Below are 13582 nucleotides of genomic sequence, written 5' to 3'. Positions count from 1 at the left end.
ATGAGAGCTTGGACGAGTTTTCCAGGATCTGTTCTTTTTTTCCTCAAAGCATAGACAGCTTGAAAACCTCGTTGATTAGAAATGTAGGTCTGCCTTCAGGGAGACATAAATGGGGTTGTTACAGCCTTTATGAGCAAGAGAGACAGGGCCCATCAAAGTCCTATTGGCTAATAGGCTCAGATCCTATATGAGCTGACCTCAAACAGTCATGCATAAAAACAATGAAGAGAATGTTCAATTTTCTCTACTTCCCCAAGCCAGCATTTCCTGAACCATGCTGTGGAACACTAACTCTTGTGTGCTGTTAATAAGTGTTCCTCAAAAAAAAAAAAAAAAAAAGGAGCTTTAGTACTATGAATGTTAGGTACAACAGGTTAAACAAATTCAAACAGGTTTCTTTATGTAGGGCTTCTCAGAGCTATTAGTAATAAATACCTACCAGGTCTTGTGCTAGGTCCTCATTATAGGCATTTCATTTACTCTTTATTTTACAGGTGAGAAACTAAGGCAGAGAGATTAAGAAACTTACATAATATCACACAGCTCATAAGCGATGGCACTAGAACTTAAATCAACGTTTGTTTATCACCAAAGTAAGTTCTCTTAATCACCATATGGTACTGGTTTCCATTAGCCTCCAAATGCTAACAGATACCACCAATCTCCAAGAGGGGTCTCACAAAATTATTTGTCCATGGACCTTTTCTTATTTATTTCTCTGTAAGTCTATTTTTCTCTAAATACCTGTGTTTCTACTAGTCAACAGAAGGCCACTCAATCCTTCAATAAAAAATTTCAACTAACCAGGAAGCAGAAATTAAAATATTAGAACTAGAGGAGATGTAAAAGATCTTTCCATCCAAGACCCTATTTTCCAGAAAAGCTTGTTAACTTCTGAAAGAGGCAGTAACTCAAGAGTAAGGGGGAAGAATCAGATCCTAGATCTTCTAGGTTCCAGCATATAAACCTTTCTAATTATGCCTCTAAAACATTTTTATGTCTGAGGTTTTCAGCATATAACCCTGTTTATAACTATGTAAAGATTTCCCCAAAGCAAGTGACTGGTTTACCCAATATTTAGTCTTGTCTTTACTATTAAACTGCAACAAAAAAATAAAAAAACCACAAAGAACTGTCAAAGGTAAAGGTCCAAGGAAACATTACCTGAGAATATCATAACTGGCAAAGTCCCATTGGTAGAGGCCCAGTGCTGAACTACAGACGATGTATTTGCCATCAAAATGAAGTCTTGGCTGCAGGCAGATACTTCTATCCTCAGAGACAGACAGTGTCTTTAAGCACTTGCAGTTGATTTCTCTCCCAATTGGCCAAATCTACAGATAAAAGAAAATCAGGAGAGATGACAGATGCATCACCATAGAAAAGCATGTCCCCTAATGTGGCTTTTGCCTGCTGAAGTCAGATACAAAGTGAAGTAAACTGGAAAAACAGGTTTTACAGTTGAGTTCAAACTCTGATTCTACATATATGTGCTGTGCTGTCTTGGATAAAATACTTAATCTCTCTGAACCTCAGTTCCCACAATGAGGATAATAATGCCTACCACATAGAACAATTTTAAAGTTGCACTAAGATTGCTCTGTTAACTTTTTGCAATTTTTTTTAGTACACAAATAAATGTTTATGTTTTCATAGTTCAGACCTAAGAATTAAGGAGGGTAGAAAATACATGTCATAAAAAAACAGAATATGTTAAAGATTATTTTCTGTGGATTTTCTTTTCTTCATTTAAAAATTAGTTAGCCCTGGCCTGTGTGGATCAGTTGGTTGAGCATTGTTCCATGTATCAAAAGGTCGCCAGTTCAATTCCCAGTAAGGGCATATGCCCAGGTTGGGCTCGATCTCCAGGAGGCAGTGGGTGGATGTTTCTCTCTCACATTGTGTTCTCTCTCTCCTTCTCTCTCTCTAAATAAAAAACAAAACACACACACACACACACACACACACACACACAAAACAAATAAAAATCAGGGTTAGAAACTGCCCATAACATAGAGATAATGAATAATTCCCCTTGCAATGAGTTTCAGATGTCTTGGACTAAGACATTTCTGTCTACTTTTAAATTTCATTTTAATTTTATTTTAATGTTCTTATACTGGCTAGTCCTTTGATGACAATAGAGAAAAAAACCTTACCTTGATCTCATATTTGTCTGCACTTAAGAGGATGTAGTCTCCAGGGCTGTGCAAGAGAGACTTAACTTTGCACTTCTGCAAAACCACCTAGAAATATAAATATCCACATTACAGAAAGATCTTTTTAATGCTACTGCTACATTGCTTTTTTAAAAAATTAAAATATGAACAAGAGCTTGAAATGATATTGTATGCTAAAGTAGCTCAGCTAAAACTCTATAAGCAAGTTAACCTCCACCAAGGGTTTTACTACAACCAGAGTCTCTAAATTATCAGCAGAATCTAAAATGTCTAATGTTGGCAGCATTTAATCTTGGCTTTAGTCTGGAAGCAAACATTAGGACTAGTTTTAAAAACTGTAAAATGTTACTTTATAGAAAATGTGAGGAACAGAAAAAAGCCCACAGACATAGAAATAAATACAAATCATCTGTTTTCATAAGCATGTGCATTATATAGGAAAAAGCACTCGACTTAGGACTCTCCTTTAGCTCCACCTATTTCAGAAAGACACAATCATCATCCAATCTAAAACCCACTAGTCACCTCTTACTCTTTCCTCTTTGTTCCCCTTGAGTCAGTAAGTTTAACTGGGTTTTCTTAAAGACATGCCCTTCATGTGTGCCCTTCTCTTTCTTTATTGCCACAAAACTCCAAGCTATGGATATGTTTTGCTTAGAATACTGCAAAAGCCTAAGTGGCCACCTGTATCCATCTGTGCCCCACTCAAAACCTTTTTTCTTCCTATATGTGCCCTGACTGGGGATTTAACGCAACCTTGGCAAATCAGGACAATGCTCTAACCAACTGACCTACCCAGCCAGGAAGCAGTTATTTTCTTAAAATACAAATCACACCAAAACCTTTCACAGAATTCACCAATGCTTTCTACTATACTTGTGATATTCAAAATCCTTAATATGGCCAAGTAAGGCATACATGATGGCCACTGTCCTACACCTCCTCCAAGAACAGCACAGCTCCACTGGCCTTCTAGGTCAAGTGTTCTCTGTTCTTTCCCACACCAGGGCCTGTGCCATGCTGCACCCATACTCCATTACACAGCTACCTCCAATTTATTCTTCATATTTTGTCCCTTCTCAAAAAGCTTTCCCTGAGCAAATTAGATACCTTCCTAGATTTTTTTCTCAGACAACACTACACTTTCCTTCATAGCACTTAACACAATGTGTAATTATGTATTTACATGTGAAGTTACTATTTAGTAAGTATTTCTCCTACTAACTAGACTAACATTTATGTCAAGCCTCAGTCTGTGTGGCTCACTCCTGCAAACTCAGCCCCTCACAGAATAGCATGGCAGGTTCAAATGTTTCTGCATGGCATTTCCATTATTAATAGTGCATTCCGAAGAAGCATCGAACAGACTGTCAAACTACAGTGGGAAGGTAGGGGAGGGTTGGGGGGGGCGGGGGGGGCAGTGGTAAGAGATCAACCGAAGGACTTGTATGCATGCATATAAGCATAACCAACAGACACAAGACACTGGGGGGTAGGGGAGTAGGGGAGCCTAGGGGGAGGTCAATGGGGGGGGGGGGGAAAGAGACATATGTACTATTTGTAATACCTTAAACAAAAAAAAAACACAAAAAAGTTGAAAAAAAAACAAAAAAATACTGCATTCCATCTTCACAGCAATCTTTTATTGAAAACTAGAAAACATCACAATATTCTTCTAAAGATCCTATACATGTTTGTTTATTCTACTTCTTGCAATTATTTTCTTTTTCAAAATGCAAGTGGCTTTTCTGATTAAAAAAAGAAATACACTTACCCTAAAAGGAAAAAAAGCACCCACAATTCCACAAGAAATAATAGTCTTCAACATTTTGGTGCATAAACACATTCAGAAAATGGTATCATATTCTACATAGTTTTTTGTATGTGACCTGTTTTATTTGCTCCCTGTACACACCTATTATACTGTGAGCATCTTTCCATGGCCATAAGTCATTCACATTTACAGTGTCTTACTGTTGTACACCATCATGCTTTGTGGTTGCATTTATTCCATCTTATGGCTTACGCACCACTTCTAAGGCAGCATGCACCATCCCCTGTCCCCCACCCCCACAAAACCTGATGTTAAGGAGATTTCTTTTGCAAGTCTTCCTACCTTGGTAACCCATTCCGTGTGCCCGGTGAGTGTGTTCAGGCATGTCCCAGCAGATAAAGCCCATACTTTCACAGTGAAGTCTGCAGAGCCACTCACCAAGATATCAAGTTCATCATTGTAGTCGACACTAAATACTAATATATAACAGATACAAAGTTAAAACATGCTTGTCTGAGTCTTTTATAATAGAGTTTAATAGCGTTTATTCTTCCTAGCTGCCCAATTTTATAATTTCTCAACCAGAGTACAATAAGAATGGTACAACTCAACTAGAAACTTTATGAAAAAAAAATCCATTTCAAAATTCTTGTTATTGTTTATTATTCTAAGAATGGAAAAGTCTCTGAACTAATCACCTTTTATGCCCGTGTTAGCTTCAAAGTGAGAGGCAAAACCAGTGTTGGAGATAATGCATTTCTTCTCAAGAATGTCTGCCTGACACTACACAAAACTAATCTAGCTTATGCAGGGAAAATAGAACTCAGGTGGCCCTAGTCATATTTGCACTATTTATTGCAGTTAGACAAAACGTCAAGAATATAAGCTGCAAACCAGTATCTATACTCAAGAAAAGCCATTGTAATGAGAAAACAAAACACAAACAAGGATCTCAAAGGTCAGACTAAGCCATTCTCTCAAAACTGTCTGCATTTCTTCACAGCCATACCTCCAGCACCTAAAGCAGTGCCTGAGTATATAGCAAGTGCTCAAATATTTGTTTTCCAATGTCTACCAAACTCTAAAGATATATTAGAGACCCAAAGATAAAGACATTGGTCTTTTCTTTAAGGACCTAAATCTAAGTAAGCAGTGGAGGAAGTGGGGGGAAAAAAAGTTACCTCTTGCTAAGGAAATACCAAGGACTAACTGTGCCCAGGGGTATCAGGGAGGACTTCAGGGAAGAGGCAATATTGAAGATGGGCCCTGAAGAATGAGTAGAGCTTATTAAGAAAAGAAAGAGAACATTGCAGGTAGAGGGAACAGCAAAGGCATGGAGTTAGGAAAAGCCACAGCAATGTCCAGGGAACAGCAAGGAGGAAATTTTTGAAGCAGGGCTCTCAAAGTTGATCAGATATAAAATTACCTGATAGTCAATGTATACCTTGACACTGTGGAATAGTACCCTCAGTTTAACATATAACTTCCAGGGTAAATCATATATCTTTAAATACTAATTTCTACAATAAACAAGTGGTAGCAGAGAGTAGAGGAAAAATGTATAGGATGACAAACAAAAATGGGAAAAATTTTGGCTTTTAGCAATAAACAGCTATGTTTACTTTAAAGAATTACTGAATACCAGGCATGGTGCAAGGAACTTGGGGACCTTAGGGTGAAGGAGACAGGCAGTATCCTTGTCTTCTTGGAGCTTATGATCTGGTGAGGAAATCAAGATCATCATACTTACTTGTATGGTGAGTGTTATGACAAAAATACAGATTATTGGGAAACCTACAGCAGACTCAACTTGTTAGGGAGTCCAGGAAGGCCACTCATAAAATGTGATGCTTAAGAGCATTATCTGTGACTTCCAGGGATGAATGCAGTGTGCACATGGAGGAAGGGAGTTGCTGTACAAGAGGTTGGAAAACAGCTCAATATGATTCCTGCACAAAATTCCAAAATACAATGCACAGAGGAAGCAGCTCGGGTCTCTAGGCTATAATCAAATGACCAGCTTCTACAAATTAAGGCTGCTGTAAAATTATTAGGAAATATTCAGGTAACTAACTGTTTCTCTCACCTTATCTCTAGGCCGTGGCTTGTTATTAATTGTCAAACAAGGTCCAATTCAATATAGTATATATAGATCACAGAAATTTAGAATGACTATCACTCCAAAAGATTTTAGCTATATTTCTACAAATAAAGTAGACTGAATATATACCAGTAAGTGTAGGACTTATTCAATTTGGAGGTAAGGAACCTGATAAAGGCAAAGGGGACTGACTGTTCAACAGGATATAAATGAAATAGGAGAAAAACTGTCCCCTCACAGCATAAGGGTATATAGATAGAGAAGAGTTTTAAAATGGGACATGGAAAGATACCAAATAATAATAACTTGAATAAAGAGATTAATTGTCATGACTGAGAAGAGAGAGGGGAGAGTGCAAGTTAAACTGAAAAACAAAACAAAAAAGTTACCACATTCTTGCTCCTGGCTTTATGGAATGAGATTAAAATAACTATGTAAACCCTTGGAAAAGGGCAACCCACCAGCCCCTGTGTGCCCCCGAAAGTGTTGGGTCCTGGCTCCGGAACTCCATTCCCAGCAGGCCACAGTGTTGTCAAAGGAGCCTGTCACAAGTTTCTGCTCATCAAACTTCACTGCTGCACAAGTATGGGTCTGTATGCCATAAACGCACTGCCCTGTGCTCACATCCCACAGTTTTGCAGACAAGTCATCTGACCCTTCAAGAGAAAAACAGAGTGATTAGTAAGAAAACAAACAATGAAGAAGGAAAATCAATTTCCAAACCATGGTATTCTTAAACAAGAATCTCTGGGGTCACTTCCTTTAGCATTCCCACTTTATAGCAGAGAAAACCAAAGCATGGAGAGTAACAGGACTTTTTCAGAGTCATCAAAATGGTGTTAAAAACATAAAGATTGAACACAAGCTTTTGGTTTAGTCCTTTCCCTGTAACTGTCCAGATTACAGAGAAGTGTTAGACTAAAGCATCCCTTGGTGCTTCCACTTATAAAATATCATAAAATACCTCACCATCCTGAGTTCGGATTGGAGTTTGAAATCATAGGCATTACCTATGATTGCGTATGTACACTTGGATGTTTGTCCATTACCCAACAACCCTGAACAAATAAAGAATGCTGTCAGTAGAGCTGTTGCTAGAACATGTTCTACTGTAAGGCAAGTCAAAGAGGAGCCTCAGGTTAACTTCTGAGAAGTTTAACTTCTGAGAAGTTTAACTGCTAATTTCTTGGGCCATCTTGAAATGTGTAAAGGAACTTCTAAGATAACCAAGGATAAATTATTACCAGTCATTCACAACAACCCAACAATGAGCTTATAAAGCCTCTTAAGATTCTGTAGAAAAAAGTAGTTTCATTTCTGCCTCTGAAGACAATATTATACTGATCACAGTGACAATTCAGAATTTTGCTTTAATTATATTTAAAATCCTACTAATTAATATCTCACAATTTACTTTTAGAATAGAAAAGTAGTAATAAGAATCAAAGGGCCCTAGCTGGTTTGGCTCAGTGGATAGAGCGGCAGCCTGTGGACCGAAGGTCCTGGGTTCGATTCCAGTTAAGGGCACATGTCTGGGTTGCAGGCTTGATCCCCAGTAGGGGGCGTGCAGGAGGCAGCCAGTCAATGATTATCTCTCATCATTGATGTTTCTAACTCTCTCTCCCTCGCCCTTTCTCTCTGAAATAAAAATTATAAAAAAAAGCCGAAACCGGTTTGGCTCAATGGATAGAGCGTCGGCCTGCGGACTGAAGGGTCCCGGGTTCGATTCCGGTCAAGGGCATGTACCTTGGTTGCGGGCACATCCCCAGTGGGGGGTGTGCAGGAGGCAGCTGATCGATGTTTCTCTCTCATCGATGTTTCTAGCTCTCTATCCCTCTCCCTTCCTCTCTGTAAAAAATCAATAAAATATATTAAAAAAAAATTATAAAAAAAAAAATCGAAGGAAATTTTGAGGACACAAATACCATCACTATGACAAGGACACAGTAGTCTAGAAAAGCACCAAATGACCCATTGCCAAAAACCTAAAATGACTAAATTAATGCCAGCCACAATTCTACCTTTAAGGTTCGGTCAAGAGCCACTGTTTCAGACAATGGAAAAAAAACTATCACTATGAAAGAAGTAGAGCATGAATTTTAACCTAGGAAAACCCTATGAGAACATACTGAAATGGAAACTTTACTGTTTAGGGACTGTCTCCTCTCTATACTTGGTTGGTGGTTCTCAGTGGGGATATAAGACATCAGAATTATCTGGGAAGCTATATCAAAGCATATATGCAGGGCCCTACCTTCAGAAATTCTAAAATTAGAATATCTAAAGAGTCCAATAATCTTAAAAGCTTGCCAAGTGATTCCAATGTGTGAGCAGTATGTTGAGAATCAATATTCTAGAATAGTGCTGTTCAATAGAAATATAATGCAAGCCATGTTAGTATTTTAAAATTTTCTATTATTGAAAAAGTAAAAACATAAAAACTTAATATAACTTAACAATATTAAATTATCATTTCAACATATAATATAAAAATTATTAATAAAATATGTTAGCCCTAGCCGGTTTTGCTCAGTGGATAGAGCATCGGCCTGCAGACTGAAAAGTCCAGGGGCTTGGATTCTGGTCAAGGGTACATGCCCAGGTTGTGGGCTTGATCCCCAGTAGGGGGCGTGCAGGAGGCAGCCAATCAATGATTCTCTCTCATCACTGATGTTTCTCTCTCTCCCTCTCTGAAATCAATAAAAAATATATTAAAAAATAAATAAAATGTTTTATATCCTAAGACTTTGAAATTCAAAAATGAGTATTTCACATCTCAGTTTGAACTAGCCACATCTTAGTACTCAAAAGCCGTAAGTGCTAGTGGCAGGCCTAGATAATCTTTAAGTTGGGCATTTTGTGACTGTATTCCTAGGGAGCTAAGGTAAAGAAATCATTTTAGGATCTATCTGACCACACACCCAATTTGTTGCCAAATCCTGTCAATTCTATTTCAGTGGCTGCTCTTCCATTCAACTTCTTTTTAAAATCTCTCTACCCTTACTGTCCTAAATCTAGGCCTATTTACCCTCATCTAAACTGTAACAGGTTAATCCTTTAATTTGGAACCTCTAGTATTCTCTATGTCAGAGAGTCTCAGCAAAAGTAGGATCATCTCCTAAGAGGACATGTTAGAAATTCTTTGGGGTGGCTTCAATTGTCATAATGATTTAGGGGGTGGAGGGTTATTACTGGCATCTCCTGGGCAGAGGCCAGGAATGTTAGACATACTGCAATGATTGGGACAGTGCACAAAAACAATTATCTTATAGTATGCATGACATTCTTAAAGGTTTGGCCAGATATCCATAAATGGAAAGCTTATTCTTAGTTATCTGAGCCTAGAACCTGTTTTACAAAGCATATTTGCAGTTTATTCTGAATTTTCTAAGAGTATAACTACCAGGTAAATTGAGGAAAAATATACTTTGCTTTGTTGGGAACTTGCTAAGCATTTTTCACCATTTGAGAAATCACACCACTGATGATATCTGTGACACAAATACAATGTTCAGCACTTCTAGCTATCATGTTCACGGTCAGTACATACAGGCACAAACATCTGATTACATTACTGTTTTCTAGCACAGCTATTGCTTGAGCACTATATGTTTAATGTGTATTATTTTAAATTACAGCCTTATTTCTCCTCTGAAACAGAGTTTAGGCATTATATTGATTTTTAAAATATGTGTACATGTAGATAAATTATTTCTATGAATTTTATTTTAAGATGAAACTACTGTAAAATACGTTATAAAAAGAGGCCGTGGGTCTGACAAATAATAAACATTGGTCTACTTGAAGCAGAAAACTCTGATCCTGGCCCTTTTCTGCTCAAAAATCTTTCATAGTTTTTTTTCCTACTGCTTATAGAAAACTGTCCAAACTCATGTTCCCAGCATGCAAGGCTTTCACAACACACCTAAGCCTATTTCTTTACATTCTAAGAGTCACTTATAGAGTCCCTACTTATATCCTAGAAGTCCAGCTAACATGAATTTTCTTCCTACATTCTCTATGCTCAGCCCTGTCATATGTTTGCTAATGCCGATCTTCCTATAAGAAAGCCTCTACTTTGAATCTCATCTCTCTAAAGTCTACCCATTCTTCAAGACTCAACAGAAACCACTGCTCAATTTTCTCAAATGGAAATCACTCTTTCTGAACAACTACATGAATTTCCTTTTTACACATTTCAACTAAAGCATCTGATCATACTTTTTTATAGCTCTTATTTTTCTTATCCTATCTAATAAAAGAGTAATATGCAAATTAACCATCACTCCCCTACACCCACAAGCCACGCCCACCAGCCAATCAGGAGCAAATATGCAAATAAACCCAACCAAGATGGCTAGGGCCACAGAGAGCAGGAGGGAGGCTTGGGTTTCCCTGGCAATGGAGGAAGCCAAGCTTTCCACCTGCCCTTGCCGGCCTAGGCCTCCACTCAAGGCTACAAAGTTTCAATGATAGAAGATACATAAATCCAAACAGAAATGGCGACAGCCACAGAGCTGGGAAGAGCAGGAGGTTAGGGTTGGCCGCGGTGATGGAGGAAGCCAAGCTTCTGCAGCCCTGGCCGGCCCAGACCTCCGCTTAAGGCTACAAAGTTTCAATTATAAAAGATAGATAAATCCCAACAGAAATGGCTGCTGCCACGAAGCAAGCAGAAGGCTTGGCTATGCTCCAGGCTACAAAGTTTCAATTGTAGAAGATAAATAAACCCCAGATACCAGGGCCTCTGCTTGGGTCGCCAGGAGGCGTGGCCAGCCTGCAAACCACCACAGGCCCCTTGCCCAGGCTGCGCCATGCCCCAAGGGAACCCCCACCCTGATCCAGGACACCCTTCAGGACAAACCAGCTGGCCCCCACCCATGCACCAGACCTCTATCCTATCTAATAAAAGAGTAATATGCAGATTGACCATCACTCTAACACACAAGATGGCTGCCCCAATGTGGTCAAAGATCCTGCCCCCATGTGAACACAAGATGGCCACCACAAGATGGCCAGCAAGGGAGAGCAGTTGGGAGGAACCAGGCCTGCAAGGGAGGGCAGTTGTGGGCGATCAGGCCAGCAGGGGAGGGCAGGTGGGAGGGACCAGGCCTGCAAGGGAGGGCAGTTAGGGGTGACTAAGCCAGCAGAGGAGGGGAGTTGGGGGCGACCAGGACTGCAGGGAAAGGCAGTTGGGAGGGACCCAGGCCTGCAGGGGAGAGCAGTTGGGGGGGACCCAGGCCTGCAGGGGAGAGCAGTTGGGAGGGACCAGGCCTGCAGGGGAGGGCACTTAGGGGTGACCAGGCCTGCAGGGGAGGGCATTTAGGGGTGACCAGGCCTGCAGGGGAGGGCAGTTAGGGGAAAACAGGCTGGCAGGAGAGCAGTTAGGCATCAATCAGGCTGGCAGGGGAGTGGTTATGGGGTGATCAGGCTGGCAGGCAGAAGCGGTTAGGGGCAATCAGGAAGGCAGGCAGGCGAGCAGTTGGGAGCCAGCAGTCCTGGATTGTGAGAGGTATGTCCGACTGCCCGTTTAGGCCCGATCCTGGTGGTGGGATCAGGCCTAAACGGGCAGTCGGACATCCCTCGAGGGGTCCCAGATTGGCGAGGGTGCAGGCTGGGCTGAGGGACATCCCCCCCCCCCGCCGCGTGCACAAATTTCGTGCACCGGGCCTCTAGTTTGACTATAAGCCAGATGTCACAATATGGCAGCTTGCAGGCTTCTCTTAAGTCAGATCTGACAACTCTGAGCCTGAATCTCACATGGCAATAATTCACTACAGTGGCACAGCAGCTACCCTGTCTAGAAGAGCAGGTGTTCTCTGATTAGCCATAGTCCATGTGGAGAGTTCTACTTAAACAGGTTACCTTCTTGATCCCAGTATGTATATTCTTGGCTCCAACTTATTTATGTATACCTTTATATTGTCTTTTACATAGAAGGCATTTTATAAATAAATGCTTACTAAACAGCACAAAGTTCAACAGGTCCCTTTCTTACCATTTCAGAAATGAGCATGATTACCTCATTCAATCTATTCCATGTTAACTTTAGCATTAACCATCAATCTTTATGGCAATATCATTTTATTGCTATTCAAAGGGCTAATCTGAGAGACAATATAAGCTTATTTCCAAATTTAGAATTTCCCAATTCAACCACAGTGAAAAATACAAGCTCTTAAGTGACAAGATGACATAAACACTTTACAGGCATAACTCAGAGATATTGCAAGTTTGGTTCCAGGCCACTGCAATAAAGTGAGTCACACAAATTTTTTGGTTTCCCAGTGCATACAGAAGTTCTTACACTATATTGTAGTCTATTGATTGTGCAATAGCATGTGTCAAAAAAAACAACAATGTACATGCCTTAATTAAAGAATACTTTATTGCTAAAATACACTGAGCCTTCAGCGAGTCATAATCTTTTTGCTGGTATAGGGTTTTACCTTCAATGATGCTACATTAGAAAAAATTAAATGAATGCTTTGGATTATTTTCAACAGACACAGCATGACTTTCAGTATGCAACCCTGATTAATTTAATCAGATTAAAAATAACAGAACATAGAGACCCACCTACAGAATAACCGCAAAATTCAAGATTGGGCCCAGTTTTTATAAATATTAACTTTCTGGGTAGTTAAATAATTCAGTGAGTGTGTTCCATTTACTTCTGCTTCAAGTAAGTGAAGTTTTTATTGTACTTCAAAAGTAAAGTTTGAGCCCTGGCTGGTTGCTCAGTAGTGAGAGCGTTGGCCCACGGACTGAAGGGTCGCAGGTTCAGTCACAATCAAGGGTACATACAATTGAATTATTTATTTTGGTTGCAGGCTCGATCCCCCGTGCTGGTGCGGTATATGCAGGAGGCAATCAATCAATGTTTCTCTCTCTCTGTCTCTCCCTCTCCCTTCCATTCTCTCTAAAAATCAATGGAAAAAATAACCTCAGTGAGGATTAACACACACACAAAAATGTAAAGTTTGATGAGATTTTTTAAAGCTAGAAGTGGTTCTGAAAATGAGTCAACTGCCAATATTTACCGAAGTATGAGTGAGTTAACACTGCATCTCAAGCTTCAAAAAAATTGTTAAATACCTGCCACTGATTATGAGGCAAAAAGGACATGGAAAAGCCATCAATCACCACAACTGGGAAAATACATCCTATCTAATAAAGAGGGAATATGCTAATTGACCATCACTCCATCACAAAGATGGCTGCACCCACAGCTGAAGCCAAGTTCCCATAAGGAGCCTTAATGAGCAATCAGCAGGGACCTGAGGCTACTACGCCCTCCCCTGCCCCCATAGGGCTTGACAGGGGACCTCAAGGTGTGCTTCCCATCCTGGTGCTGGGTTAGGGGACCTCAGGCTGCTCCCCCCGCCCCAGCACCAGGCCGGGGGACCTCAGGCCATGCCCCCCACCAGGTGAGGCTTGACAGGGGACTTCAGACCGTGCCCCCCACCCCGGCACCAGGCCGGGGGACCTCAGGCCGCACCCCCTGCCCCAGCACTGGGCCAGGGGACC

At 40.4% G+C, this 13582-nt stretch overlaps 1 protein-coding gene across 6 annotated transcripts in view; it reads right to left on the bottom strand.

Moving 5' to 3' along the window:
* The window catches only part of FBXW2 (F-box and WD repeat domain containing 2), a gene marked incomplete at its 3' end in the record, with an annotated part of 53731 nt that overhangs the window by 31347 nt on the left and 8802 nt on the right, over positions 1-13582 (bottom strand). For 5 of the 6 annotated variants that reach the window (XM_080667235.1, XM_080667236.1, XM_080667238.1 and 2 more), the window contains exons 4-7: positions 6517-6711; positions 4297-4430; positions 2160-2246; positions 1165-1334 (exon numbers count right to left, since the gene is read on the bottom strand). In XM_080667235.1, coding sequence (XP_080523361.1) covers positions 1165-1334; positions 2160-2246; positions 4297-4430; positions 6517-6711 — 586 coding nt within the window. Of the gene's footprint in view, positions 1-1160; positions 1335-2159; positions 2247-4296; positions 4431-6516; positions 6712-13582 lie in introns of those variants that run through there. The other variant, XM_080667237.1, reaches the window with a different exon arrangement.

Source organism: Plecotus auritus, assembly GCF_963455305.1.
Source record: "Plecotus auritus genome assembly, chromosome: 5".
NCBI lineage: Eukaryota > Metazoa > Chordata > Mammalia > Chiroptera > Vespertilionidae > Plecotus > Plecotus auritus.
This window is presented reverse-complemented; position numbering and strand designations above follow the sequence as displayed.